We start from the raw sequence: 27173 nt of genomic DNA, 5'->3' as shown, positions 1-27173 counted from the left end.
CCCGTCTGCCCGAGGGTCCGCCTGCCCGCCCGCCAGCCGCGGGGACCCGGAGCCGCCGCGGGAGCCCGCGCTCCGCCCGCCCGGCGCGCCTCGGTCGGGACCCACCCGCCGGCCGCAGCTCACCCACCTCCGCGCGCCCGAGCGCAGGCAAAAGGGGAGGAAAGAGTCCTCTTGACAGCCACCACTCCTTTTCGCCTTCTCCAAGAATTTGTTTAAGAGAGCTCTGCGGGAAGAAGAAGACATCTTCTTGAATTCTCTAGCAGGGGCGGGGTCTACTGCTACTTTGCGGTGCCACCTGGGCAGCCCTGCCTTCTGCGACGACCCCTGACCAACCGGGGTCACGTCCGGGAGACGGAATCATGAAGCGCTCGGTAGCTGCCTGGCTCCTGGTCGGGCTCAGCCTCGGCGTCCCACAGTTCGGCAAAGGTGAGGCGGCGGAGCTAGATCCGCTCGGTGCTGGACGGGCGGGGAGCCCCCTGGGAAACGCCGTGCAGGGGACCGGAGGCGGTCCCCCGAGTGTGCCGAGGGTGGCGAGCGCCGCGGGAGGAGGCGGCGCTCCCGGGGTGCCCCGCGGAAGTGCCTGCAAAGCTAGAGCGGAGTACGCGGGGCTGAGCAGGGAAGAGGGTGCGGGGTGCCGGGGTGACAGCCAGGAGAGAGTGGGATGAAGGGGACGCGGGAGGGCACGGAGTTCACGGGAACCGGCGACTCCGCGGCTCACTCGGCCACCGCGCTAACCCTCCGTGGCCAGTGCAGGCGATGCTGGCAGCGGACCCTTGGCGAGGCTTTCGTGGAGACCAGAGAGGGGGAAATGGATGCGCTCGGGGCGTTATCTAGTCGATGCGGGAAGAGGCTGGAGAGCCGCAGGGCCGTTCGCCCCCGGAGTGCGGCGCTGTGGCGCAGGGCCCGGGCTGAGCCCGTCTGCAAACCTGGACCGGGACTTTATGGCTGCGGGTGAGGTGGAGACGGGTCTAGCAAGTCACTTTGGCTTTCTGTCGCCTCCCCATCCCGAACGCGCAGCATCGATTACAGCGACTCCCAGGAACCCGCCTCTGCTCTCTCTAACCTCAGGGACCGGGAGCTTTGCTTCTCACTCCCTCCGGGTACGAGCGTTAACTCTTGGCAATAAAGAATCTCGGGCTGCAAATCAGCCCTCGCTCCCCGGCCCAGGAACGGAAAAGTTGTAAGAGCTGGCCTGGCCGTGCTTTTAGTGACTTGCATGAAAAAAAGAAAAAACAAAACAAAAGATAGCCTTAAAAAAAAATACTTCGACGAGTCTCCCGCTGAGTTCTTGAGGCGGCGTCCAGGTCTTCTGTGAGGTGTGACTTGTCTGTGCAAGCCGTGGTCCGGACCCGGGTCTCGCCGCCTGCAGGGGCTGAGTTGGGGCGGGGAAAGGGCAAGGGGAGAGGCAGGGGCTTCGGGGAGCTGCGCGTGGGGAGCGGCGCCCCTGTGCGCTCACCGATGCGGGCGGCCCCTTCTAAGGGTTCCGAGGGTAATCGAACTCCTCGCAGGCAGCTTCAGTTGGAAAGCTGAATGTACTACAGGGTTTAAAATGCTGTGCATCTAAAAAACGTATAGTTGGATTAAAAAATGCGGTGACTCGGATCCATTTGAGATTAGACACTGCATGAGTATGCTACACCATTCATCCATGCACCCAGACATCTGCTTGTTTCAGAGGAAAATTGTGGACTATTAGGCGACTGTTTGCCCAAGAAGCCGGGTGCTGCTGGCCAGATGCCCTGGCAGTAGACATCCATAACCGAGCCTTGCCTCGGCCTCTCTCCCTCCCCCAGAATATGGCTATTTTCCCCAGCGTGTAGGCGAATGTGTAGGGTGTGCCTCGCCGCGTTTACAAAGTGCCCTTTTAGTTATCAGGCAGAGCAGCCTCTCCAGTGAAGGTTAAGGAATGGTAATGTTTCTGTAGTTGCTCCGCCGGGTCCCTGGCCATATGAAAAGGACTGCTCCCACGACCGAGATTTCTTCTTGTTTTATTTCCCGTCTGGATTCCTTCTGCACTTTGATCCCTTAGCAGGAAGGGAAGGGGAAGGACTGCAGGCACTGCCCTCTCCTCCTCCGTTCTCCGCCTCCGTTCCCACCCCAAACACGAATACACACACACACACACACACACACACCCAGCGCATCCACTCCCACGCACCTACACCATGCTACTGCCGCTACAACCTGACACACACACACACACACACACACACATCCCCAGCGCACCCACTCCCACGCACCTACACCATGCTACTGCCGCTACAATCTGTCTCCACTCGGAGGTGGAGGGTGGCGGGGGTGGCAGAGGAGAAAGTGCGTCTAGCGTGTGTGGCCGCGCTCACCTCTCTCGGTCTGGTTGCAGGAGCCCTGGGGCGCCGTGAGTCCCGGCTGGTTGCAGACCCGAGCTCTGTCTCCTAAGGGTATACAACCCCAGGGCACAGCTTACTCCGCCAGACTAGTCAACCGTGGAGATGTTGCCTGGGCTTTCCATTCTGGTCCTCCTAGACAATGCCAAGGAAACTGTACTCCATATTCTTTAGTAGATTTCTCCTTTTTTTTTCTTTCCCAGCTAGCCTGTGGGGAGAGGTAGACAGGGCTTTAGGAAAGAAACAGAACATCGTGCATTAGCTCTTTCTGTTAAACTTGCATCTTTTTCATTTTTTCTTCCTCAGCTCTGCAGAAGGCAAAGTGCAGCTTGCGTGACAGCTCCAAACAATTAAACTTCAGGCAAACTTATTGAAGCCAGTGTTAACACTGAGAATTTTCTTCTCACTCCGCCCTGCCCCCATCATTTATCTCTAATGTATGTCTTATAGAAATCAAGTGTTTTCCCTATGCGTGAGTTGCAGTTTATGAGCAATGCGTGGCAACTCCTATTATTTGTCATCTTTATTTTAAAATTAAACCAATGGATCAGTCAGATTGATTATTTTATTAACTCTTAAATTATTCATTGTTATGGGTTGCTCTAAAAAATTCAATAACATGCATACAGTTGCAGCAAGCACGTGACATCTTATGCAATCTGTCCCTGTGCCTGCAGTTTGTGCCTGAAGTCTTTAAGCAAATGGCACTGTCTAAAAATGTCTAGACATGTCCTAAATACTATGAATCATTGGCATTTGCATTTCCTTTTTTTTAATCAATGGCGATTTTTAGTTAATTCTACATGGGAATAAATTAATACCTGAACAATCTCACTCCAGATAATAACACTATGTTCCTGTGATCAGTATGGCAATATGTATGCTTTGAAGTAACAAATTTATGTATTATTTTATTATTATTACACATTACTGTTTTTATTATTAATTTAAATGACCATTAACTTTATTCTTAAAATATAAGTGCTAACTTCAGATTCAAGGTGAAAAAATTTTTAAATAATTTTGGAGTATTGAAATAAAAATAATAAGCAAAAATAAAATATCCTGCTTTGACATTTTAACACTAATGCAGAACTTTAGCCATGCCATACACTGTCATGATACAACACACAGTTTTTTTCTCTGGTCCTGAAAAGCTTTAAAAATTTATTCCTGAAATATTTCCTTAGAATTGAAATGTATCGTGTTTTAAATTTATATGATTTTGGGAAAACATTTATAATAATAAAGAAAGATAAAAAGTGAAATGGGCTATTCTTCCTTATTTGGTCTTGAAGTTGTAAACATCTCCAAAACCAGGCAAATGTGTTCCGCTTCTGAACACTTCTCTAAATTAAAATTCTGTTGTACAAGTATTTTTCTCAAATATCTTAAGACAACTGTTCACATAAAACATGTGTTTAGGATTTAGGATATTTTAAATAAATGTTCTCACAAAATTATAACAATATAAAGCAAAGGAATAAAATATACATGACTAAAATAAAATAGCATGGTTACTCAATACCATTACAAAATATAAGTCTGACAGTTTTTAGAGCCTAAATTAGTAGTTCATACTCTTAAATTCATTGATGTGAACTAAGATAAAATTTTAAATTAGATAATCTTAAAGCTTTTCATCTTTTGGAGGGTTTTGAATAATGGGATGGACTGTATAGGTAAGTACTTGTGTACAGTTTACAAAAACCTACCTCATTCAAGAGCTCTCCAAAGCCTAAGACAGTAATTCTGATACTTGTTGTTTACTGCACACACTTGCAGGCATAATAGCTTTGAGTATGATTTATGATGTAGTAGGTTCATTTTATCCTTGCCAAAAAGCAGTGCAGGCCTCAGAATTCAGTTCAAGCCAGAAATAGGTACTGAGTAAAAGATAGTAGATTTTACGTATATGTAATTAGTAGTATGGCTTCTATCACAGCTAATCAATATACTTTTTTATTTGCTAAGTAGATTAAAAACTGACATTGTTACGCAGAAAAAGTAGAAAACCAAAGCCAAGTCTTGTTGAATATCTATTATTCAATTCTTACCTGTGTTTTAAGGAAGATGCCTACCATATTTGGTTTTGCTTATGTTTTTTTAATCATAGCCCATGTAATGATTATAATTTCTTTTGGTTGTATCAAAGCAAAAATGCCAAGAGTCAGATGGTTGCCAGTGTGAAGAGTAATTATGAAACTGTTTCTCATGGTTTTCTGTGTAATAATGCTAAAAATTAAGTTCTATAAATACTAAAACTGAATGGATTACTACTTGTCACTGAAAATACCTCTAAAAAGTCTTTGATTTGACACATTTGTTGAAGGAAAAAGTAGCCTGGAATCAACTGTGCCCTCGCCAGCAGGTGTCAGGATAATCAATGGAGATCTTTTAAAGGAAAGATGGAGAAAATAAAAGAAGTGAACTAGTAAAAAAGAAGTAAACTAGACTTTGTATTCTCTTGTGAAACTGATGTTATTAGTTAGTTTTCAGTGCTCCCGTGAGAAAGAGAGGAAGGGCTAGTTGCAAGGACCTACTGCTTGTACCATAGTTTTTTACTTGGAAACAGAGTTGCTTCAACTGACACAGACACCCCAGCTCACACTTAGGTTGAACCTTTTTTTTCAGGGGTCTCCTGAGTACCTTCTAAGGAAATATAGGTAGAGCTATGAGGTACTTAGAGTAAAACAATTATTACTGAAATTTCTAGCATGCTTTCCAAACTTACTCTCCAAACCAACTGTAAATTTCACACATGCTCAACTGTATATTTGCATGCTCAACTGTATATTTGTACATGTCCACCACACTGGAAAGATATCAGTGCTATATTTACCCTTTTCTGTCATGATGGTAAAGTGTATGGTAAAGTCCTGGAGCTTGCAAGTTTCTTGTGGCCGAAAGAGATTAAATGACATGCTCAATAAAGCTTTCCCTTTTCAGCCAGTTATTAATCGTTACATATGTGGCCATTGTGTATCAATAACTGTCAGTGATTTAAAATGATTTTTTGTTTGTTTTAAACTGACCTTTAACTGTTAACTTTTCCTTGAAAAATTGTTCTAGCATCTGCTAATATACCTCTTAAAACCGTGTTACAGATTCACCATTATTACACTCTTTCTACAAGTACTCTCAGTTTTTAATACAGTTTTTATTGCTGACATCATGCCACAAACAGTCTGTTTCCAGTGGCATCCTTTATGTGTCAGAGTCCTCCTAAAATAAAAATGATCTCTCTCTCCCCCTCCATCTTTTTCTCCCTTCTTCCTGCCCCCCCCGCCCCCCATTTTCTGGCTGGATAGCAACTGGGGCACAGCATCCACTACAAACTTGACATAGCATTCTGTCATTGTTAAATGGTTGCAAATCTACAAAACGTTGTGAAATTTGCAACTTTTCTTTTGAGGAAAAATATAGAAGATAATGTAAAACCTCTGCCCACCGTATCATGTGGTTTAAACATAAATGAAAATAAATTGGGATCTGAATTCTGGAGCAACTCAGGTTTTTAACACCTTGATTTGACTATGGTGTTCTGACTAAAACTATAAACTGAGCAGTGATTTATATCCATCCCATTGTGAAGTTACTCACCTTGAAGCTTCATCTACATAGCACATAGAAGAAAGAATCAGAAACTCCTGACCACCTGAAATACGTGTCACATTTAGGCCTTAGATTATGTACTATAGAATAGTCTATTTCTCTTGGCTTCAAGTTCCTGGACTCTCTATTAACTGGATCCAGAAAAGTAAAGGCATATGAGGTAATAGGTCAGCCTTAATCAGAGCAACAAAATGCTGATGGACAAAGAGGAAACTGGAAAAGTATATGTAAAAGTGATGCCTTACAGTGTTAAAAAACAGGGCATTTTGTATCCCATTAGTGTATTTGTGTGTATGTCGGGGTTGTAAGTGTAAAGGCCTAAATACATTATTATATGGAAAATATAATAATTGATGCTAATATTGGGGGTACAAAGGCAATTAAATATATAGATTATTGAAAAATATTTTATCAAAGTGTTTAAGCTTGAAAGCCTGCTTAATGGTGAAAGAGCTAGATATCTAAAGAATTTACTTATTTAGTACTTTATTTTCCTGTTGTGTCACAGAAATTTTATATTTTTATTGATTTGTGTACCTAAAGTAATGAATGAAACACATTAATTTTGTTATTACAAAACACAGAACTCAGTTTCGTAGAAAAAAAATATAGGTCTCAGAATGCAGATAAGATATCCTGCAGTTATTAGGTTATATTTTGGAAGAAAATGTACTGCTAGTTAGTTTCAAAATAGGCACTTTTGTAGTGATAGTAACTGTAGAATTTGTTTAACACAAGATTTATAGTGCATGAGTTAGAATGAAGGATTTAAGCACAAGAATTTAGGTGAAGGCTCTGTAAGCACTAAAGCACTTTGGAATGTGATTGTTACTATGGAAAAGAAAGATTGACTTAGCTTTACTTTTTCTCTTTTCTAAAACAGATCTGTATCAAATTGATTGATCTCTTTTAAAATAATTTGATATGGTATAACATTCTATAACTAGGAAGGCCAAGATTTTAATCTGTTGTTAGATGATAATGTGTTTTGATTTGAAGGTTATCTCTAAATGGAGTTAAGCCACCATGCATTCCTTAAAGTTTATGCTTGGTATTTGACAAAGTGGTTTATTTTGGGAATGCAAAATAATCCTTTAAGTCCCTTCTTGTGCTTAGGTCAGGGTGACCATTTAGATTTTACTGATACTGGATATTATCTGAGGTCAGGCAGGGTAAAATGAGCTCATGAAACTTCAGCAAAAACGTTCAAAACGGTCCAGTTGGAACATTGGAGATTATTTTTATTTGTAATAAATTGACAAATCCCTTCCTGCAATGTAGAGTGGTCTCCTACATCAAGGCATGAGTCTTCTGTCTGTGCTCACATCTCTGATACCCTTCTCCCATCACCATTTTCTCTCCAACTGCTAATTGAAAGCTAATTACATCCACATTATTTTCCCTGTGTGTTTATTCATCTTTATCTTTCTACAGTTTAATTATTCTGTATTATAAACCCTAACTTTTGGGAATATTGTCCACAGAGAAACAAAAACCAAATTACTGTTCACAGTGCTTTAATGTTTATATGTCAAGTTCTTCTTTCAAGTTTTTGCTTTCTACAGAGCTATGGCTTAGAATGGTGCTAGGCAAAACAAACAACAAAACCAAACAACAGCAACAACAACAACAACAAAACCCAAAACAGATGCTCAGTATGTGTTTAATTGAATGGAGCTATCCCCACACCCCCAAATCAGTATCCTTTAAGGAGTACGTGCACATTTTAAACGGCAGTATGTCTTTTATGTAAAAAATAGGTCAAAAAGTAGTTTCAGGAACTTTAATAGTTTTGTTTCTCACTTTCTTATATAACTGTTTCTTACAATCTGTGTTGTAGTCTGAGCCTACATTGAAAGAATTTCTCAGCACTCTTTCAAGAGCGTTGTTAAAAATATAATATTAACGTGTAAGCGGAATATAAAGTGTTTTCTATGTTTGTTATGAATCTGCAACCAAAAGAGAAGCTACTTCTAAGTAATAGATTCCTCTCTGTTAGATACAAGGTTCTGATACTTCTGGGTAATTTTAATTTTGACTTAGACACAGTACTTTCTCAGGCATCATTCTGTTTTTTTCTTTCTTCTCTTTACTTGGGGGCTGCCACCATGTCAGCATAAGTCATGCTTGACAAGTTAACAAGGGACATTCATTCTGATATCTTTCTTAAGTACAGTAAATAAGTCTAGTATGTATGGAGTGCGTACCAGGTGTTCCACTGTTCTAAGTACTATCTTTAATCCTCACAGGCACCGTATGGAGCAGGTACTATTCTTATTTACATATGAATGAGAAAATGGAGATGCAGAGAGGTTAAATAACTTCCCAAGATCACACAGCTACTGAGTAGCTACTTAGAGCTAGAATCCAGTTTGAATCTAGAGCCTGCCCCTTAACTACTAAACAATGCTGTGTCTCAATAAGTGACACATCCTGTATATCATAAACACATTTTGGTAAATGATTTTATTATTTGTAAAACACACATCATATTTAACTACTATTTAACTGGTAGGTATTTTGGAAGGTGTGTATTATACTTATTGTTTTGGAACAATCATTTAAAAATTTCAGATTTAAGTTGGTAAAGTGTCATAGCTCTTTTGTTTTTATTTTTTAAAATGAAAAGGTTGGAGTATGATTGTTTGGTCAGGAAGAGTTAATGTGTCTTTCGGAACGCGTCATTAGAAGGATAGTGAAGATAGGGGAGCACTTGGGAAGTGGTTCAAAACACATTTTCTTCAAGATCTTGCCATTCAGTTTCATTTCAACAGGAGTTTTATTATTTGTTTTGGTTTTCTGGGATTCCACTGCTGCTGTACATTATTCCATTGTGATTCCATACTATGTGTAGAATTCTTTCTCTGTAATTTTCAGATATGTGATACAGTACAACGTGATTTTAGAGGTTAACAAGGTTAGTTGTGCTTTTTTTTCCCCTCAGTTCTTGCACTCACAAAATGAGAAGGTAGGGTTGGTGTGCTACTTGCTTTTTCAAAAACTATTCCAAACCACTTTTCAGTCCAACTTTAACACTTTCTTTCTTGCCATCAGTGTGTAATACTTTTCCTTTTTGAAGCCCATTACTAACTTTATGACATCCTTTACTTTCTCTATGGCTTCAGAATCTTGTTTCTTCTCTGTCATTTGTTCCATTAAAAACTTCAACATACAAGCTTGTGGTGCTTTTAGCATTCTGGTATTTAACTTCCTGGAAGTTCCCGAGACTAATGATTTCCATCTCTAGTTTTTAGGTACCTACTGGCAATGCTATTCATTAGACTTTCTCATCACATGAAATTACTCAGCTAACAGTACTTTAAATTTCTCAGGTTTTCCATCTCTTATTGGAATTTTCTGTCTTTTTTACCTTTCCTCACCCTTCACTCCCAAACAACTCACTCTTGGTCACTACTCTGATTTCCAGTCCTTCTTATCTCTCTTCTTTCCCAACATGGTCTCTGTATTTATCCATTTCAAGAGGTACTCAACCATGTATGAATTTCTCCACTGATTCTACCCATTTTTGCTTTATTTTCCCAGATGAATTTTATGATTTTTGCATTATTGAATCTCAAACTAAGGTGGTTTCCAAAGTCCTTTTCCTATGCCTGGTACTAAGGAAACTGGAGTACTATCATAACATAGCAGTATCCATAGATAAGAAGCCCTGGTGGAACTGAAAGGTTGAATTGGGGTGCTAAAGGAAATGAGCAAAAAAGATAGGAGTGATGGTCTAAGCTAAAAGATTGTGGAGGCATGGCAGGAATTATACTGTAATTATAACTTTGCTGATTTTAAATTTGGGATTATGACCATAGGAATTATGGTTGAGGGAGAGTAGAAGGCAAGATGATTGGAAAAAAAGAGTTAAGACACTGAATGACCAGGTGTTGAAAAACGCATCTATGGCATTATTAAAGTCACAGCAAATTATGCCACAAGAACTATTAGAGTGACAGTGAACCAAGAAAGAAATCCTCAAGGATTGAGGAGAGGTGGTACTGAGATCAGGAGTATTTATAATTAGGAGAGCTAGTGTAGAATAGAGATCTATGACGTGAAGTTAAAACTGGTTGTTTCTAGAGAGGAAAGAGGGAGAATGTTCTGGAAGTAGCATCGAAGAACAGGAGCAACTCTGCCGTTCCTTTAGACCTAGAAGTTTGGGGAGCAAAAACAGTATCCAAGTAAGAGGGCTGCAAGGTAAACAGAGACCTGGAGGAGAGGTGGTTTCCTCTACAGAAGGATGACAGATATAATAGCCTAGTCTCAGGCATTATTCTCATTAACAGCCCTTATCCTACAGCTTTTGACACATTAAACTCATAATATTAATTGGTATATCTCACTAAGAGTGATGCTTTTAAGTACATAAAATATGTGTTTCTATGCAACAACTCTTTTAAACCTCACAACAACCTAGGAGGCTGTTATTCCCATTGACAGATGAGGATGTAGATGGAGAATAGAATAAGTGATCAGCACTCAAAACTAGGTCTTATACATCCAAATCCAGGAATCTTTTCACTGTAACGCAATTACGGAGAAAAGCCCTAAATCCACAGAAGAATCCCTTCTAAATTTAAAGCACATCTGGGAGATAGGAAGATTTCTGCAGTTGTGCTCTGACCTACTTTATCCTGTTCAGATGGGCATCTATGTATTTTGAGGTCTGCATAGTTTAGGTTACTGGGAATGGTTAATATGTCTGCTTGGTGGCCTTAATTCCTGCTGATCCTTGAGTCATATGTCCAAATGGTTCTTACTGGAAAACAACTAACATGATTACCAGGGGAATTTTTTTTTCCTTTTTATTATACTTACAATTGTGCAAACTTGTACACGAAAAATTCTTTTTCCTCAAATTTACAGGTTTCAAGTATTTGTAGACCATAATATTTCTTTAGTTTTTGACTTGCTGAAGTCATACGTATTTTTTCCTTTAATCTGTCCTTGTGAGCCATTTCTTTCATCATTTTGGTTGTTTCATTTGGAATCTGTTAAAGTAGCCTACATATTTATTCAACAGGCTTGCCACAGACTCAACAGAGAATTCCAGAGATGTGCATCCCTAAACTACTGCCACACACATTAGCCTGTATTTTTTAAATTTTGAAACTACATTCCTAATTTTTAAGCTATTGTTTTGCTAGTTATTTTAGTTTATTTTCTATAAAGCCATCATTTTCCAAATAATGTATAGCTGGGTCATGCTTTTCTTTTGTTAATGTAATTTTATTTTGTATTTGCCTTCACTGGAATTTTACTTAATGTTTTTTCATTCTGTATTTAGTATCATTGTTATTATGATATGATGTATGATCTCCCCACATGGATCTCGGAATAACCTAACTTCATTTCCTGCAAATGATATTACTGTGCAATTTATTGCTATTTTTATATCATGTACATATTTGCTAAATAATAATGCAGTGCACACATTTCTAACCTTAGCTTTTTAAATTTCGTATTTGTTCCCTTTTTTTAGGTCTTTAAAGTATTCATTATCTTCTTGAAACTATAATCTATTTCTACATATACATTTTCTACTTCTGTATCTATTTCTAGCTGTCTCCTTGTATATGTTACTATTTTTCTGTCTCAGCTCATTCTTCAGCTTAAACTGCACAGCCTTAGAGAATCTTATCCTGGTAATGCATATTCCACTACAAACACAAATACACACCGTATACCCCTGCTATTATTCTCTATCACTCTATCCTTTTAAAAAAGGTATTATATTGTTTTTCAAAAATTGTAGTTATGTAATCACTTATTTGCTTATTAATTTTCTATCTTGTTTCCAATGGACTTGTAAGCTTGATGAGGGCAGAAAGAACATCTACTTTGTTCCCTAATGTACTATATATACTATACATCACTCCTCCTCAAAACATGATGCTGTATTCACAGTAGGCACTCAATTAATACTTGTTGAATTTGTATGCATGCATGCATGAATGAAAAACAGCTCTGCTGGTACGTGAATATTATCATGGTCAAAAAATTGTGTACCTTTGATAGACCCATTAACTTATTTAATAAGTTTTTATATACTTGAGGCATTGATGCATTGACTTGTGAATCATGGTACAAATGATACATTATTAAAAAGCCATAAATACTTAAGTAGTGGAAAACTCTAAGAGCTGACTAAATAAATGAGTTACTGTTTCCCTAGCTGTCTAATTTATAAATACTTTAAAAGGAAGATTTGAGTTTTATCTAAAATTATCAAATTGTAATAAAGTAGTTGCATTTGTATATGGAAGGTAGACAATAAGGTTTAAACTGTCATTTATCACCAAAGGTTAACAAGAAAAGTGTATGCAACAAAATCAGAGAACTTGGGGTCAGGTGAGGAGTTGCAGGTAGTAGCCCTTTGATCTGCGAATTGTCCCAGTGCCTTTACAATCACTCCCATAAGTTCTATGAGCAATAACTTTCCTACAACTATAACTCGTTTCCCTCCTCCCACCATGCACTCACACCTGTTCAACCCAGAACTACTTGGCAGAGGGAAAAAGACAACACCTGAGAGCTGTGTCTGTCCAGGAGCTGAGAACCTTCGAAATAGCTCTGTTTAGAGTTGTTTGTGTAATGACAATCTGTATGTCACTGTAAACTGCTGTTTTATTCCCCTTTAGGCAACTATACTTCTACCTTTCTTAAATGCCCCAGTGGTTCTAAAAGAATTTATATGCTTGTGGCCTCAGTAATTGTGTGATTTCCATTCTTAGTCTGAAAACTCTAGAAAGGACATATCTTTCTAGAAAGTCAGATAGTGGAAAAGGATTGTGTATAGCAAAAACTAATACTTGGCTCCTTTTTATGTGACGAGGAAGAGCCTCAGCAATTATTGATTTTTGTTTTTTAGTTGTGGGAATGGTAGCTAATTTCTGATCCTTGTTTTAAAGTTTTAGTTATTTTTTGGCCTACTCATTGAAGAAAAGCTGTCTATATTTAGAGGCTTGTTTAAATAAATATCTCTAAGTAATATGTTTTACCATAAAATGGATAATATCATATAGAGTGTTTTTTTGGTATTTAAAAAAATTTTTTTTACTAAGCTCAAATGTACCTGACAAAATTTACGACCTTAAATTTTTAGATGTACAGTTCAGTGGTATTAAATACATTTATAATGTGCAACCATCACCATCCATCTCTATAACTCCTTTCACCTTGTTGCATTGAAACTCTATACCCATTAAGTAATATTTCCTCAATATCCCCTTTCCCCAGTCTCTGGAAATCACCCTCTGCTTTCTGCCACTATGCTTTTGATTACTCTTAAGTACCTCGTATAAGTGGAATCATACAGTATTTGTCTTTTTGTGACTGGCTTATTTCACTTAGAGTAATGTCTTCAGGGATCATCCATGTTATGCCATATGTTAGAGTTTTCTTACTTTTAAATTTTGAATAGTATTCCACTGAATGTATATACCACATTTAGCATATCCGTTTATTGATCCATGGACACTTGAGTGGCTTCCAAGTTTTTGCTGTTGTGAATAATGCTGCTATGAACATGGGTTTACAAATATCTCTTTAATACCCTGCTTTCAAGACCCTGCTTTTGGGTATATGCTCAGAAGTGTAATTGTAGGATCCTATGGTAATTCTATTTTTAATTTTTCAGAGAACTTCAATGCTGTTTTCCATAGCAGGTGTAGTATTTTACATTCACACCAACAGTGCATTAGGGTTCCAATTTCCCCACATCCTCCACAACACTTGTTATTTTCTATTTTTTTGATAGTAGCCATGGATGTGAGGTGGTATACCAGTTTAGTTTTGACTTATGTTTTCCTAGTGATTAGTGATGTTGAGCATCTTTTCATGTGCTTGTTGACCATTTTTATATTTTCTTTGGGAAAATATCTATTCAAATCCTTTGCCCATTGTCCAATCAAGGTGCTTGTTTTTTTTTGTTGTTGTTGATTTTTAAGAATTATCTATTCTTAATATTAGTTCTTTATCAAATATATGATTTGCAAATTTTTTTCTCATTCTGTGGGTTGTCTTATTGCTCTGTGGATAGTATATTTTGATGCACAAAATTTTTAGAAAATTATGAAGTCCAGTTTGTCTATTTTTTCTTTTGTTGCCTGTGCCTTTAGTGTCATATCCAAGAAATCGTTGCCAAATCCAGTGTTGTGAAGCTTTTGATCTATGTTGTCTTCCAAGAGCTTAATAGTTTTAGATCTTAGATTTAGGTTTTATTCACTATGAGTTAAATTTTTATATGGTACTAGATAAGGGTCCAATTTCATTCGTTTGCATCTGGATATCCAGTTTTCTAAGCACCATTTTTTGAAAAGACTGTTCTTTCCCCATTGAATGGTCTTGGAACTCTTGCCAAAAATCATTTTACCTTATATGTGGAGGTTTATATGTGGCTCTCTCTTCTATCCATTGGTCAATATGTTTGTCTTTATGCCAGTATCACACTGTTGTGATTACTGTAGCTTGGTAGTGAGTTTTGAAATCAGGAAGTGTGAGTGTTCCAGATTTCTTGTTCTTTTTTCAAGATTCCATATGAATTTTAGGATGGATTTTTCTATATCTGCAAAAAAACATTGTTGAGTATTTGATAGGGATTGAAATGAATTTGTAGATTGCTTTGGGTGGTATTTATGTAAACATTATAAAGTCTTCCAATATATCAATCTATGAACATGGATATGTTTACATTTATTGATGTCTTTAATTTCTTTCAGCAATGTTTTGTAGTTTTTATTGTACAAGTTTTTTACCTCCTTGGTTAAATTAATTTCTATATTTTATTCTTTTTGATACTGTGGAAAATGGGATAGTTTTCATGATTTTATTATCAGATTGTTCATTGTTAGTATATAGAAATGCAACTTGTTTTTGTGTGTTGACCTTTTATCCTGCTACTTTTCTGAATTCATTTATGAGTCCTCACAGATTTTTTGTGGAATCTTTAGTGTTTTCTACATATACAATCATACCATTTGCAAAAAAAGCTAAAGTTACTTTTCTTTTCCAATTTGGATGCCTTTTATTTCCTTTTCTTACTTAATTGCTCTGGCTAGATCTTCCAGTACTATGTTGAATAGAAGTGGCAAAAGCAGAAGTATTTTCCTTGTTCTTGATCTTAGAGGAAAAGTTTTCAGTCCTTCACCATTGAATATGATGTTCCTTTTGGGTTTTTCATATATAGCTTTTGATATGTTGAGGTGGTTTCTTTCTATTACTACTTGGAGAGTGCTTTTATCATGAAAGGGTATTTAATTTTGTCAGATGCTTTTTTCTGAATCAATTGAGATGTTCATATATGTTTCCTTCATTCATTCTATTAATGCGGTGCTTTAAATTTATCGATTTTGTTTATTGAAACATCTTTGTATTCCAGGAGTAGATACCACTAGGTGATGGTGTATAATTCTTTTAATATGCTGCTGAATTTGGTTTGCTAGTATTTTGTTAAGGATTTTTGCATCAATGTTTACAAGGGATATTGGTCTGTGGTGATCTTTTCTTGTAGTATTTTTGTCTGGCTTTAGTATCAGGGTAATGCAGACCTAATAGAATGAGTTAAGAAGTGTCCCCTCCTCTTCAGTGTTTTGGAAAAGACAGAAAAAAGTTGCTATTAGTTCATCTTTAAATGTGTGTTAGAATTCAGCAATGAAGACATCAGATCCAGGATTTTTCTTTGTCAGAAGATTTTTGGTTACTGATTTAATCTTCTACTGGCTATAGGTCTATTCAGATTTTCTATTTCTTTGTGATTTAGTCTTTGTAGATTTTATGTTTCTATGAGTATCTTTTTTCTACGCTACCTAATATGTTGTATGTAATTTTTCACAGTACTGTCTTATAATCATTTTTATTTCTGTATATTTGAAAGTAATGTCTCCACTTTCATTTCTGATTTTAGTAATTTTATTCTTTCTTTTTTTCTTAGTCCATCTAGCTAACAGTTTAAGTTTGCTGATCTTTTGGCAGAACCAATTTTTGGTTTGTTGGTTTTCTCTGTTGTTTTTCTATTAGCTATTTTATTTATCTCTTTTCTAACTTCTACTACTTCTTTCCTTCTGCCTATATAAGTTGGCTTATATGTATTGTACACTAAGCTTATTTTGTTATGTATCTGCATAAGCTTGATATTGTATGGTATGTTCTTCAGACTGCAGCTACGAATCTACATACAGAAAACTCATGGGTAACTAAAGAGTATGACTTCCATTTTAGAATATTTTACTATTATGTTTAATCAGTTGGTTCTTTTAATTGATGAAAATTGCTGAGATATCTGTGATGAAAAATGGTACTATAAATGTTTTGAAGAGGCATAATTGGTATGCAAAAAACCCCACAGTCTATAGTGTTTAGTTCAATAAATTTTCAAAATTGATTGACTATATTAATCACTATCTAAAAGAAGATAGAAAACACTGTCATAATCCTAGAAAATTCTCCCCTGCCATTTCCAGTCAGATCCCATTTTTACCCCTCCCTCTCCAATGTCTGTTTTTTGGCTTTTATTACCATAGATTAATTTTGCCTATTCTTGGACTTATTATCAATGTCATGATAATGAGTGTATTTTAGTCTGGCATCAATCACTCAACATAATGGGTCTGGTTTTCATGCTTGTTTTGTATATATCATGACTGCATTTCTTTTTATTGCTGAATAATATTCCATAGAAATACACCACAGTTTATCTGTTCTCTAGTTGATGGACATTTGGGTGTTTTTAGCTGTTATGAATAAAGATAATCTGAAAAATCTTATAAACTTTTTTTTTCTTAATAGATGATAATTTTATTTCTCTTGGGTAACTAGGAATGAAATTGCTGAGTCAAAGGTAGATTAACTTGATGAAAAACTAGCCAACATCTCCAAAGTGATTGTATAATTTTGCTCTTCACAAATTAGATTGTTGCACATCCTCACCAAAATTTTGTCACTGACAGTCTAGATTGTAGCTATCACAGTGATTATGAAATTGTTTCTTACTTTATTTTTAATTTGTGTCTCTTAATGACTATGAATGTTGAACACATTGTCATAAGTTTATTGGCCATGTGTCATCTTCTTTTGTGAAGAATTCAGTCTTTTTCGCGTTTTGTTTTTTATTTGTTGTTTGGGTATTTTAAAGTTAACTTTGTAGGGGTTCTTTAAATATACCGGATATGAGTACATTGCCAGATATACAGTAAGATATATGTATATTGCAAATATTTTTCCCAGTCTGTGGCTTGATATTCAGCTTCTTAATGGTGTCTTCTGATGGAGGACTTTCTAATTTTGATGAAGTACATGTTATCAGTAATTTTTTCTTTTAGAGTAAGTGCTTTTTTATGCTAAAATGTCTTTGCCTAATCCAATCTCACAAAAAATATTTTCTTTTTTCCTGCTATAAATCCTATATTTCTGATTTTTACATTTAGGTCTGTCAAGGTACTTCAAAATATTCATGGGAAGACTTGTATTATCTTTCAATTCTTTTTTTCCACAAACATTTTAAAGTGCCTTTGTATAAGTCTTCCTAAATTAATATTTGTATATTTCATGAGATATGAGTTGAGATTACTTTTTTCTAGAGGGAGATTCAGTTACTCCAGCACCATTTATTGAAAAAACTTTGCTTTGTTCATTGAATTGACTGGGTGCCTTGGTTATATCTAATATGTGTTTTTTAATGTTTCTCTAGCTGTACACCAATGCCACAGTGTCTTGATTACTTTAGGTTTATAGTAAGACTTGAACTTAGGTAATGTAATTCCTCCAAATTTATTCTATTCTAAATCTTGTATTTTCATATTAATTTTAGAATTAGCTTGTCAATTTCTTCAAAAAGTCCTGCTGGGATTTTGATTAAAGTTGTGTTCAATTTATAGATCACTTTGAGAGGAATGGCCATTATTAACAATATTAAATCTCCCAATCTATTAAGATCTTATATTTGCTCATTTATGACTGTATAGATCCATGTTTAACAATAAGGACCAAATACTTTTTCTCATAAAATATAAAACATTTTCATATTGATTATCTCTTTACTCATACTTTACATTGTTTTAAAATAGTAAATAAATGTAAAGAATAGAGATTGATTGTTTGGCACCTGGGTATGCCTCACAGTGCTTTTACAAATGTGCTTTGCATGTAGGACATACTTAATAGACAAATTAAATCTCAGAACGCCATTTTATTAATATTTTTATAACATGACACAGCTATTAAGAAAAAAGTTAACATTTCAGATAATGAAGTTTTTAAACTAAAATAAACATAGTAAGAATATGCAAGTTTCCAGAAAAATCAACAGAAATGCATAGCAGTCTGGCCTATTAAAAGCTAAAATAACAAGAAACTTTAAAACAATGGGAAGTAGTTAAAGGAGTCAGAGAAGTTTAGAAAACCTATCTCCCAGAGATAAAGATTGCACTTTAAACATCTTGCATACATCAGTGCCTCTTCTACTTACAAAGATATTGATAGTTACAGTTATTACAAACTTTTTACAGAATAGTCTGGTTTACAGGGCAAGAAGACATTGTCTAGAAGGTCCATCCTATTTTAGAAGTTAAAGTGTGTGTGTGTGTGTCTAGTCTCTTGTGATGACCTTATCTCAGAAGGACGGTGTCACCGGAAACCTTTTGCTCTGAATTTCTTTTAGTTCGCACCTGAATCGAGTCTAAACTAATAAGACTTTCTTTTAAACAGGTTAAGTAAAAACCATCAATTGTCCATCTTTTCTATTACTACTTGTCTTGCAGAATTGACTTAGAAAGATGGAACAAAGCAAGATATAGGAGCAACAAGATAAATGCTTCTGAGCTACTCATTGCTGGTGCTTTTCCACAAATTAAAAATATTCAATGTTTTTTGGTACCTAGAACATTTTAAGAAAAACTATTCTTAGAGGAATCTTGATATATAATTTGAAGACATTCTCCAGATAATTTTTTTTTTTTGCCATTTTATAAAATAATTAAATACTTGCTTGGGTTATTGGGAAAGAGATGGCACTCTTCTTGATTGAGAGGTCATTGTTACCAATATACTTATCGTCTCCTCCAATGATCTGGATATACCTCATGTGATTATAGTGAAATGAAATAAGAATCTCCTAAAGGACCACTTTTTGCCATGCCAATCAATGATAAGGTTTCTCAGATCTATGCCAAGTTCTTTGAAATTTGCTTCGGTCTCTTCTCCTTTCGGTATTTACTGAAGTTTTTATATAGGTAATTACCATGTGGGAGGTTATAACCTACACAAGTGATGGCATTACTTATTCCTTCTTTACTAATCTAATAGGAAATTACTGGAAAAGGGCATTCAATTTATCTACTCACTTTATATTAAGAATGTTTTTTGGTGTAGTGAATTTATTCCCAGGCTTCAAACACCTTGGCCTTTAATTTGTCAAACTTCAGTGTTTAAGTAAATTAGCTGAGTTCTGACTGAATTAATTGAACTCTGGGAGGACTGTACAAATAGTTGTCCCTATATTTTCTCACATATTTCTGTAAGGTCCAAACTGTTGAAAAGCAATTAGACTTTGGATTACTCAGTTACCCCTGCAACACCTATTCTTTGACTTCATAAACTTTTTTCCTCTGTTGACTCTCCTGACTTCTCTTACTTTTATATTTAGTGTGTATAATTTTATCCCTCACTTTAATCACTTTCCTTGGAATCTTCATTTCCCCTGGTCCACTGGCCTTGAGTTGCTCCCACTTGGTAGTAGTTCAGGTGTGGACAGTAGTAGTAGTTCAGTCTTTAATCATAGAAATGTGATTTGGTCAGTGCACTCAGAACAGGTTCGTCTCCAGGGATATATTTCAGAAAAGTATAATATCAGAATATAAGTTTTTAATTCTGTTATAATAATTATAATCACTTAGGATGTAAAAAGAGATGTGAGACTTCTAGTCAGTTTGTTCACACCTTGTGGATCATGGAATCAGAAGAGAGGAGTTTAGCTGAATGAACTGAATGTTTAATGTTTAGGAGGCTAAGATGGTCTGACCACAATAGGGATACACCTGATCCACTGTCTATGCTGCAGTTCCTATTCTCTTGGTCAGTGCCAAGGTTAGTCTCTTTACGTCTCAGGTTTTGGTGCTTTCATTGCAGAATAGCCTTTTTTTCCCATCCTGTCCATCCAGCAAAGCATTTTGATTGGCATATTCTTTCTTTAGATATGGTAATACATTCCCTCGGTTCCAAGTCAACTCTAGCTTGCCTGGAAGTCAATCTTTTTCTATCTGTTGAGATTTTATAATTTAGCCATCAGATGGCAAATAGATTTCCATGTTCTCAGGGGATTCCCAACCTGTTTAAAATCATAGCCTCAGCCATATAACTAGAGGGCCATAATGTTAAAATTTAAGTCTTGGGTTTATTATTTATTTCAGAAATAAAATTGCATAGTTTTAAATACAATCTGCACCTGTACATTTATGCTAGCGAAGCATTAAAATAAATCATTTATCTAATTAAATGCTTATCTGAACAAATTCTGCGCAAAAGTTGGGCAGTAGTGATGACATTTATCCAAATTCTTGATGCTTTGAGTATACCTGGGTGGCACATTTTATAATGCAATAAAGGCAGAAATGCCTGGTAATGTCTTAATCAAGCAAATGGTCAATTTAAAAAATTTTACTCCTCATATTTAAATTGTCTTAGACTCAAACTACAAGCTATAAAATGTTAGTCATAATTTGTGTGGGACAGAGCAGCAATAACATTAAAATAGCAGTTTTAAATAAATAAACCAAAAATTCCATACATACATGAGTGTTATCCTTTAAAGTAATTGACCAAGGAGGCTTATTCTCTCTTTTTTTTCCAAATGTACTACAGTTGTTCAAATGGTATTTTAAACTCCGTTTGGAGCTGCCTTTCCCACCATAGGTTAAAAATGAATACCACCTTTTCATGCTGTAGTTAGTTTCTATCTCAAAACTGTTTGCTCAGCTTCATCTTTAAGTAGTTCACAAGGCATGATGCTGAGATGTTTTCCTCCTTCTAAAAATCATATATTACCTCAAGTGGCCAAAATCTACCACCATTTAGGTTCTTCCATATATTACAGCACAATACATGAAAGCATTTCCAAAAAGTTACTACTTGCTCTTTTAGAGCAATTTCTGTGTCACCTGTATCAATCACTTTCATCTAGATGTTCGCAGTTATGAATAGCACTTTTCTCTGGCCTTATAGTTTACATATGATTAATGAAAACTGCTGCGTTTGGGCTCTGAGGAGAGGGGATGACACATTAAATAGAGAAGGTGAGGTGGATTTCCAGAATTTATGGACTCCGTTTGTAATACATTCACTGAAACTGGCCTGTTAACTCCCAAATTATGAGGTTCCAAAGTATACCAGAGGTAATTATTGCTTGTGCCAAATGCTCCTTGGCTGTGTGGAAGATTCTTGTGGTTAGTCTGAGTTTTCTGTGTGAGTCCTGCTTCCTTGTGACTACCACCACTGATCCAGTGGCCCCAGAGAAAGAAATGGGTGGAGTACTCTGCAGTGTTTCTAGTGAATCTACACTTACATTTGAGTAACAGAAATCCTGATTGAAGTCCTGGAGTGTGGGAGATGGGAAGGGGTGCGGGACTACAACTAATGTGGAAACAGATGTTAGAAAGACTGTTCTCTCAAGGTCCTAAAAGCCAAATAAATGGTACATGAAGAATCAAACCCTGAATCATCAATATAATGATCATTAGAAGAAAATGAGTATGAATGGTTTGATCTAATATTATATGGGAGAGCAAATAACAGCAATGTATTTATCTCATTGTTTCAGGCAGAAAAATGGTCCCCATGAATGTCCATGTCCTCATCCCTGACCTTGTAAAAATGGGACTTTGTGATTAAGTTATGGATTTTGAGATGGGGAGATTATCTTGGATTATCTGGTGAGCCCAGTGTAATTGCAAGGATGTTTGTAAATGAAAGAGGGAGGCAGGAGATTCAAAGAAAGCAGTGTGATGACAGAAGCAGGGGAAGAGTGATCACTATGAAAAAGACTTGACTGTCCATTGCTGGCTTTGAAGATAGAAGGGGGAATGAGTCCAGAATGTGGGCAGCCTGCAGCAGCTGATGAACGCATGGTCACAGATTCTCCCTAGAGTCTCCAGAAAGGGTTGTGGTCCTGTGGTAGGAAACGAATACATGGATGGAATAGCATCTCTGCCATTTATATAACCCCTGCTATTTCCTCCTTATCACCATCTTGTTTTGGCATATGGAATCTGGGGAATAAGATTATTTTTACATGATTATTATATGGTTGGTTAAGATTTTTAAAACATTCATAAAGTGAATTCATCTGAAAGAACAAGTAAATTAGACAACAATGCATTGAAGCATGTTTAGCAATTCATTTGAAAGACCTAACAGTGGTGGTGAACTGGATTACAATTTTCTCCCAAGAGGTAGTTTCTTTTTCTTCATTTTAATGTAAAACTATACTTTCCAGCACTTTTGTAACTTTGTTAAAAATGAACCTTAGAAAGTGTCTATATAATTTCACAGCACTAACATAGCATTATGTTTAATATTGCTAGAGATAAGTGGGCCATATCCTCAGATTTGTAAGCATTTTTTTCATACAAAGATCTATATATCTGTAGTAGTCATTTTAACAGAATTTGATAGGTGATTTTTAATGAGGTGCTTAAAAAATGTATGAGGGAAACATGAACCAGAGGTAGTACAATGATATAAAAATTCTTATCAGGAAATGGAAATTAAGATATAAAAATTATGTAAGATATAAAATGGAATTTTACAGTAAATATATCTTGAATGTATTTCAGTTATACACATTTGGGAAATTTGTAACACATGTAAGCTACAGAAATTGTAAAGCTAATTTTATTTTTCTTAAATGCCTTTCCATATGATAGTTATTCAACTATCATCAATTGGCTGGGCATTTTAAAAATTATTTTTAGCTGAGTCACTAGAAGTTAGAGACATACTTCCTTCTCTTCTTGGTCCTCAAGCATTGTCACCAGAGAAAGAGAAATGTAAGAGGCACCCACATGGCTTCCTCCCTGGTGTTCCTGTGTACTCTTCTTTTTCAAAGTTGGGCATCTGCCTTTTCTGCCCAGTGAAATTAAATGGAAGATTACTAGGATATGGCTACACACCTACTGTATTCTAGTTGACATTATTTTATTAGGATCTCATTAGATTCACAGGCGATTTATCTACAAGGTCCTTATTACATAAGTATTTATTACCAACATGCCCAGAGTTCTGAGGTTTTGCAGAGAAGCAAAAATTTTTAAGATGAAAATAGTAACTAGTGAAGAGATGACTGATAAAGTTAGTTTTTATTTTAACAACATTCTGTAATTAACACAACAGTCTGAACCTGTATATTGTTGTTTATTTTCTAACCAATTATCAGATACAGTAAATACTGAAAAATACAAAATAAATACAGAGCAACAGGGTTTCAAATGAGAATGATAAAAATAGCAAAGAATTAAGAGCAGTCCTTGGAATAACTGATGAAAACCTATAAAATTGTTTTTTTAAATGACCTTCTTTATGTTGGTGTGTCACAGTCATCACTGACATTTTAACAAAAATAAACCAGAATCTCTTCCTGTCCAATCAATTCTTGATTTTTTGTTCTAAGTACTAGTGCAATTATCACTTAATTTTGCTAAATATAAGATAAAATAAACTTGCCTTTGTAGTTTTTAGCTCAAGATCAGTCCCAAACAAACCTATTTTAAATATAATATTAAGGGTTTTTTTTGGTATTATTTAATTATTTATTTAAAATGTTTTTATCCTGAAATTGATTATCTTTGGATAATACCTCTCTTGTAAATACATTCCATTATACAGATAAGAAAGCTGCAACTTGGTAAGTTTGTTAGGGACTCGAGATTACGCATTAAATGTCTTCAGAGCTGAGGCTCTTCCCTACCACGTGCCTCCCTGCCAGTGCTGATACTGGCTGGGAGACACCAGTGTGGCCATACTGGTTGGTTTACATGGAACTGCACTCCCTTTGGATTGGCTGCAGCACCTGCTATGATTGGTTGGTGCCCATAATTTATCAGCTGTTAGATACATTGAATAGCACCCCTACTTTACTGACTGTAAGAAGTGCCCTACCCAAAGCATGCCTGATGAAAAAGCCTATTGTTCCTGCCCTAAACCCACACTGTTCCTACACCCATCAGGGAAGCAGAACTAATCTGCTCTTCCCTACGGTGTGAAGTGAGGGAGGGAATTTTCTTTAGATTTACTTCTGTCATCCACATGCCGCTGTTTCTATGCATTTCAGAGAATTATTGAATATCGTAATTGGAATGAATCTTGGAGAACGTTCTAGTTCAAAACAAATATTCATTTTGTAAATGAGGAAATTTACATTTATTATTTGATAAATGTTAAAGGTAACTGAGTGTTTAATATGGAGTATAATGTATGCTTTAGTTCTAACAACACCTCTTTTGATAAATATCATCCCCATTTGATAGATGGGGAAAAGAGAGCCTCATTGATTTTTCAGGAGTCATAAGCAGCAGCAGCAGCAAAGCAGGATATGAACCCTGAAAGAATTTTGAGACTGAAAGCCTAATTTATTGTTTTGCCTGCATAGTGTATTTCCCACAGAGATGAAAGCAGGCAGTTTGGGTTGCTCAAGTTCACACAGCTGATTAGCAACATACCAAAGGCCAGTACTTAGTGTTTGTCAACGAGAGGTCTTAAAAGAATGCCAAAGACTATAGATAGATGTTGAGTCAGATAATATTACAAAACAAGAATGATGCTGCAAATTATTGTCTCAAAATCCCTGAGAAGAGTCAAAATAGATAAAAATATACAAATGGCAGTAAGAAGAGCATACAGTTTCTTAGAAACATCTCTCCTTGCTGACCTATAAACATCTCTTTAATACCCTGAAGAGCTAGTTTAAAGGAAAAGAAGAGGGGAGGGATGCTGTAGCTGTAAAGGCTTGAGCTGCACTGTCCAATACAGCAGTGATTGGCCATACATAGCTATCGGTTACTTGTACTGTGGCTAGTCCAAATTAACATGTGCTGTGAATGTAAAATACACACTGGATTTCAAAGACTTAGTACCGAAAAAAGGCTCAGCTTCTCATTTGTAGAATGGAAACTAGAATAGTATCTACCCCATAGAGCCGTTATGAAGATTAAATAAGTTAATATTGCTAAGGTTCTTGTAACAGTGCCTGGCCACAGTAAATTATGTTTTTAAGTTAATCAAAAGTATTTACTAAGATATATGTACTTGTAAAATCCATATTATTGAATGTAACATAAAAATTAAAAGTATTTAAATGAATAATGGTATATTCATGCTATGAAATAATATGCAGTCATTAAAATGATTGAGCTGTATTTATTGACATAGAAGAGTGTTGATGGTGTATGAAGAGAGAAAAGGAGGTCATATAACAATGTGGTTTGTGGTATTATTCTATTTTGTGTATATGCATAGAAAAAGGACTCTGTGAACACGATTCCATTTGAAAATGGAACTTTGCTTTATAAAAATGTGCTTGTTTTTATTTTTCAAAATGATCCTGAATTATGTTTGTCATCAAAAATGTAAAATGTAAGTCACAAAACATTAGTTCTTTCTTCAATAATGAATTGTGTACTTTTTGAGTTAGCAGATGGTTAAGTGCATTACTACTGTTAGTTACCTTTTGTGACAGAAGATTAGCTGGTTGATCTCCTTACTAAATGAATTCATTACAATCCACCCTGACCTGTAGCTCTGAGGAACAAGCTGCTGCAGGTCGAGCAGGGCCAGAGAACACAGGTGGAAGGGCTATCGCTAATTAGGCTCTCCTGGACCATGAATTTTCCGCAACAGAAAGTATCTGGTGCACTGTTGCCTTGAGACCCGTGCTTGGGAAAGCAAGCTGTTATTCTTTATAAATAATGGCAGTAAGACATGTCTCTCAATTTGGCAATAGAAGTTAACAAGAATAGTATTCAACTCTTAAAAAAGCTGCTATTACATAGTACAAACAAGAGAAAAAGGGGCAATAATTTAGTTGAAATGTTGAGCTACAATGTGTAATATTCATTAGGATTCTGGACAGGGACTATGACATATTTTAAGTAGGAATTGTATTATTTTTATTTGTCAAAATAATTATTGAATAAAATGTTTTAATTTTATTCAGTTAAAGAATAATCTAAGAGGTAATGCAAATTTTTATTTAATGAAACGTGAAAGAAGTTTAAAGTGTAACATGGCTAAACAAACACTAGAAGTATGAATTTTTTAAAAATTGAGATGGTACTTTAAATATTTTGAAAACATTATGATGAATTTTCTGGGCCAAAGGAAAAAAACCTAACACACTGGAAAATCATTAATATGTTTTAATTTATGCATCTTCAATCCAAATAAACATGCATCTGAAATTCACAGTTATTTTTTGTATGTGTTTTTGTTGTTGTTGCCTTTTTTCTTTTTTTTTTTTTGCCACAGAGGAACATAACATAAAATGAACAAAAGGAAAATCAGGCGAGCAATTTTAGATATGGCAAAACCAAAGAGAGAGAGAGAGAGAATATTGCATAGGACAAGTGGAAAGGAGAGAGGCAAGACGGATATAACAGACACTGTTCCTGCCCCACCTGTATCCCTCAGGCTGTGCATTTTGGGGTGCTTAGGATGATGTCCCACTGCCACACCGTTTCTATGCCTAAAGGCTTTTTCTGGAACAGGTAGAGTGGAAATGACAGGGAATTATCACCTGTACAGATCAACCCTCAAGCAATAACTTCTTCAGGGACTTAATGTGTAAATACCCCATCTCCTTTCTACATGGAAGAAATAATGATAGCTCCTGCAAGGGCTAAATCTAGTGAGGCACATCTCTACCTTGAAGAAAACTACAGCTTAATATTGGGAGAGAAGGTGAACATAAAAGTAATTATAAGACAGACTAGCATAATATGTGAAATCAAATTCAAGAATTACTCCTATTAGATTTTAGGATTTACTATGACTAGAATTTTTCTCCAAAATCTTAATCCAAACTTGTCTTTAGAATCTGATACATTGTATTTGAGATAATAGAAAAAAAGCCAAAATATGGTTACGTATATTTATGTAAAGGAGATCAATGGAAAAGTCACCTACATTTAGTTACTATAATTGGTG

The 27173-nt window shown here is 36.2% G+C and overlaps 1 protein-coding gene across 2 annotated transcripts in view; it reads left to right on the top strand.

Annotated features, from left to right (window-relative positions):
• The first annotated feature begins 359 nt into the window (after positions 1 to 359).
• EDIL3 (EGF like repeats and discoidin domains 3) overlaps positions 360 to 27173 on the top strand; it is a 410628-nt gene continuing 383814 nt past the window's right edge. For both annotated transcript variants that reach the window (XM_063087348.1, XM_063087347.1), the window contains exon 1: positions 360 to 426. In XM_063087348.1, coding sequence (XP_062943418.1) covers positions 360 to 426 — 67 coding nt within the window. The remainder of the gene's footprint in view (positions 427 to 27173) is intronic.

The sequence above is a fragment of the Cynocephalus volans genome, chromosome 2 (assembly GCF_027409185.1).
Source record: "Cynocephalus volans isolate mCynVol1 chromosome 2, mCynVol1.pri, whole genome shotgun sequence".
Lineage (NCBI taxonomy): Eukaryota > Metazoa > Chordata > Mammalia > Dermoptera > Cynocephalidae > Cynocephalus > Cynocephalus volans.
The sequence above is the reverse complement of the archived record's forward strand: the minus strand, read 5'-3'. Positions and strand labels throughout refer to the sequence as shown.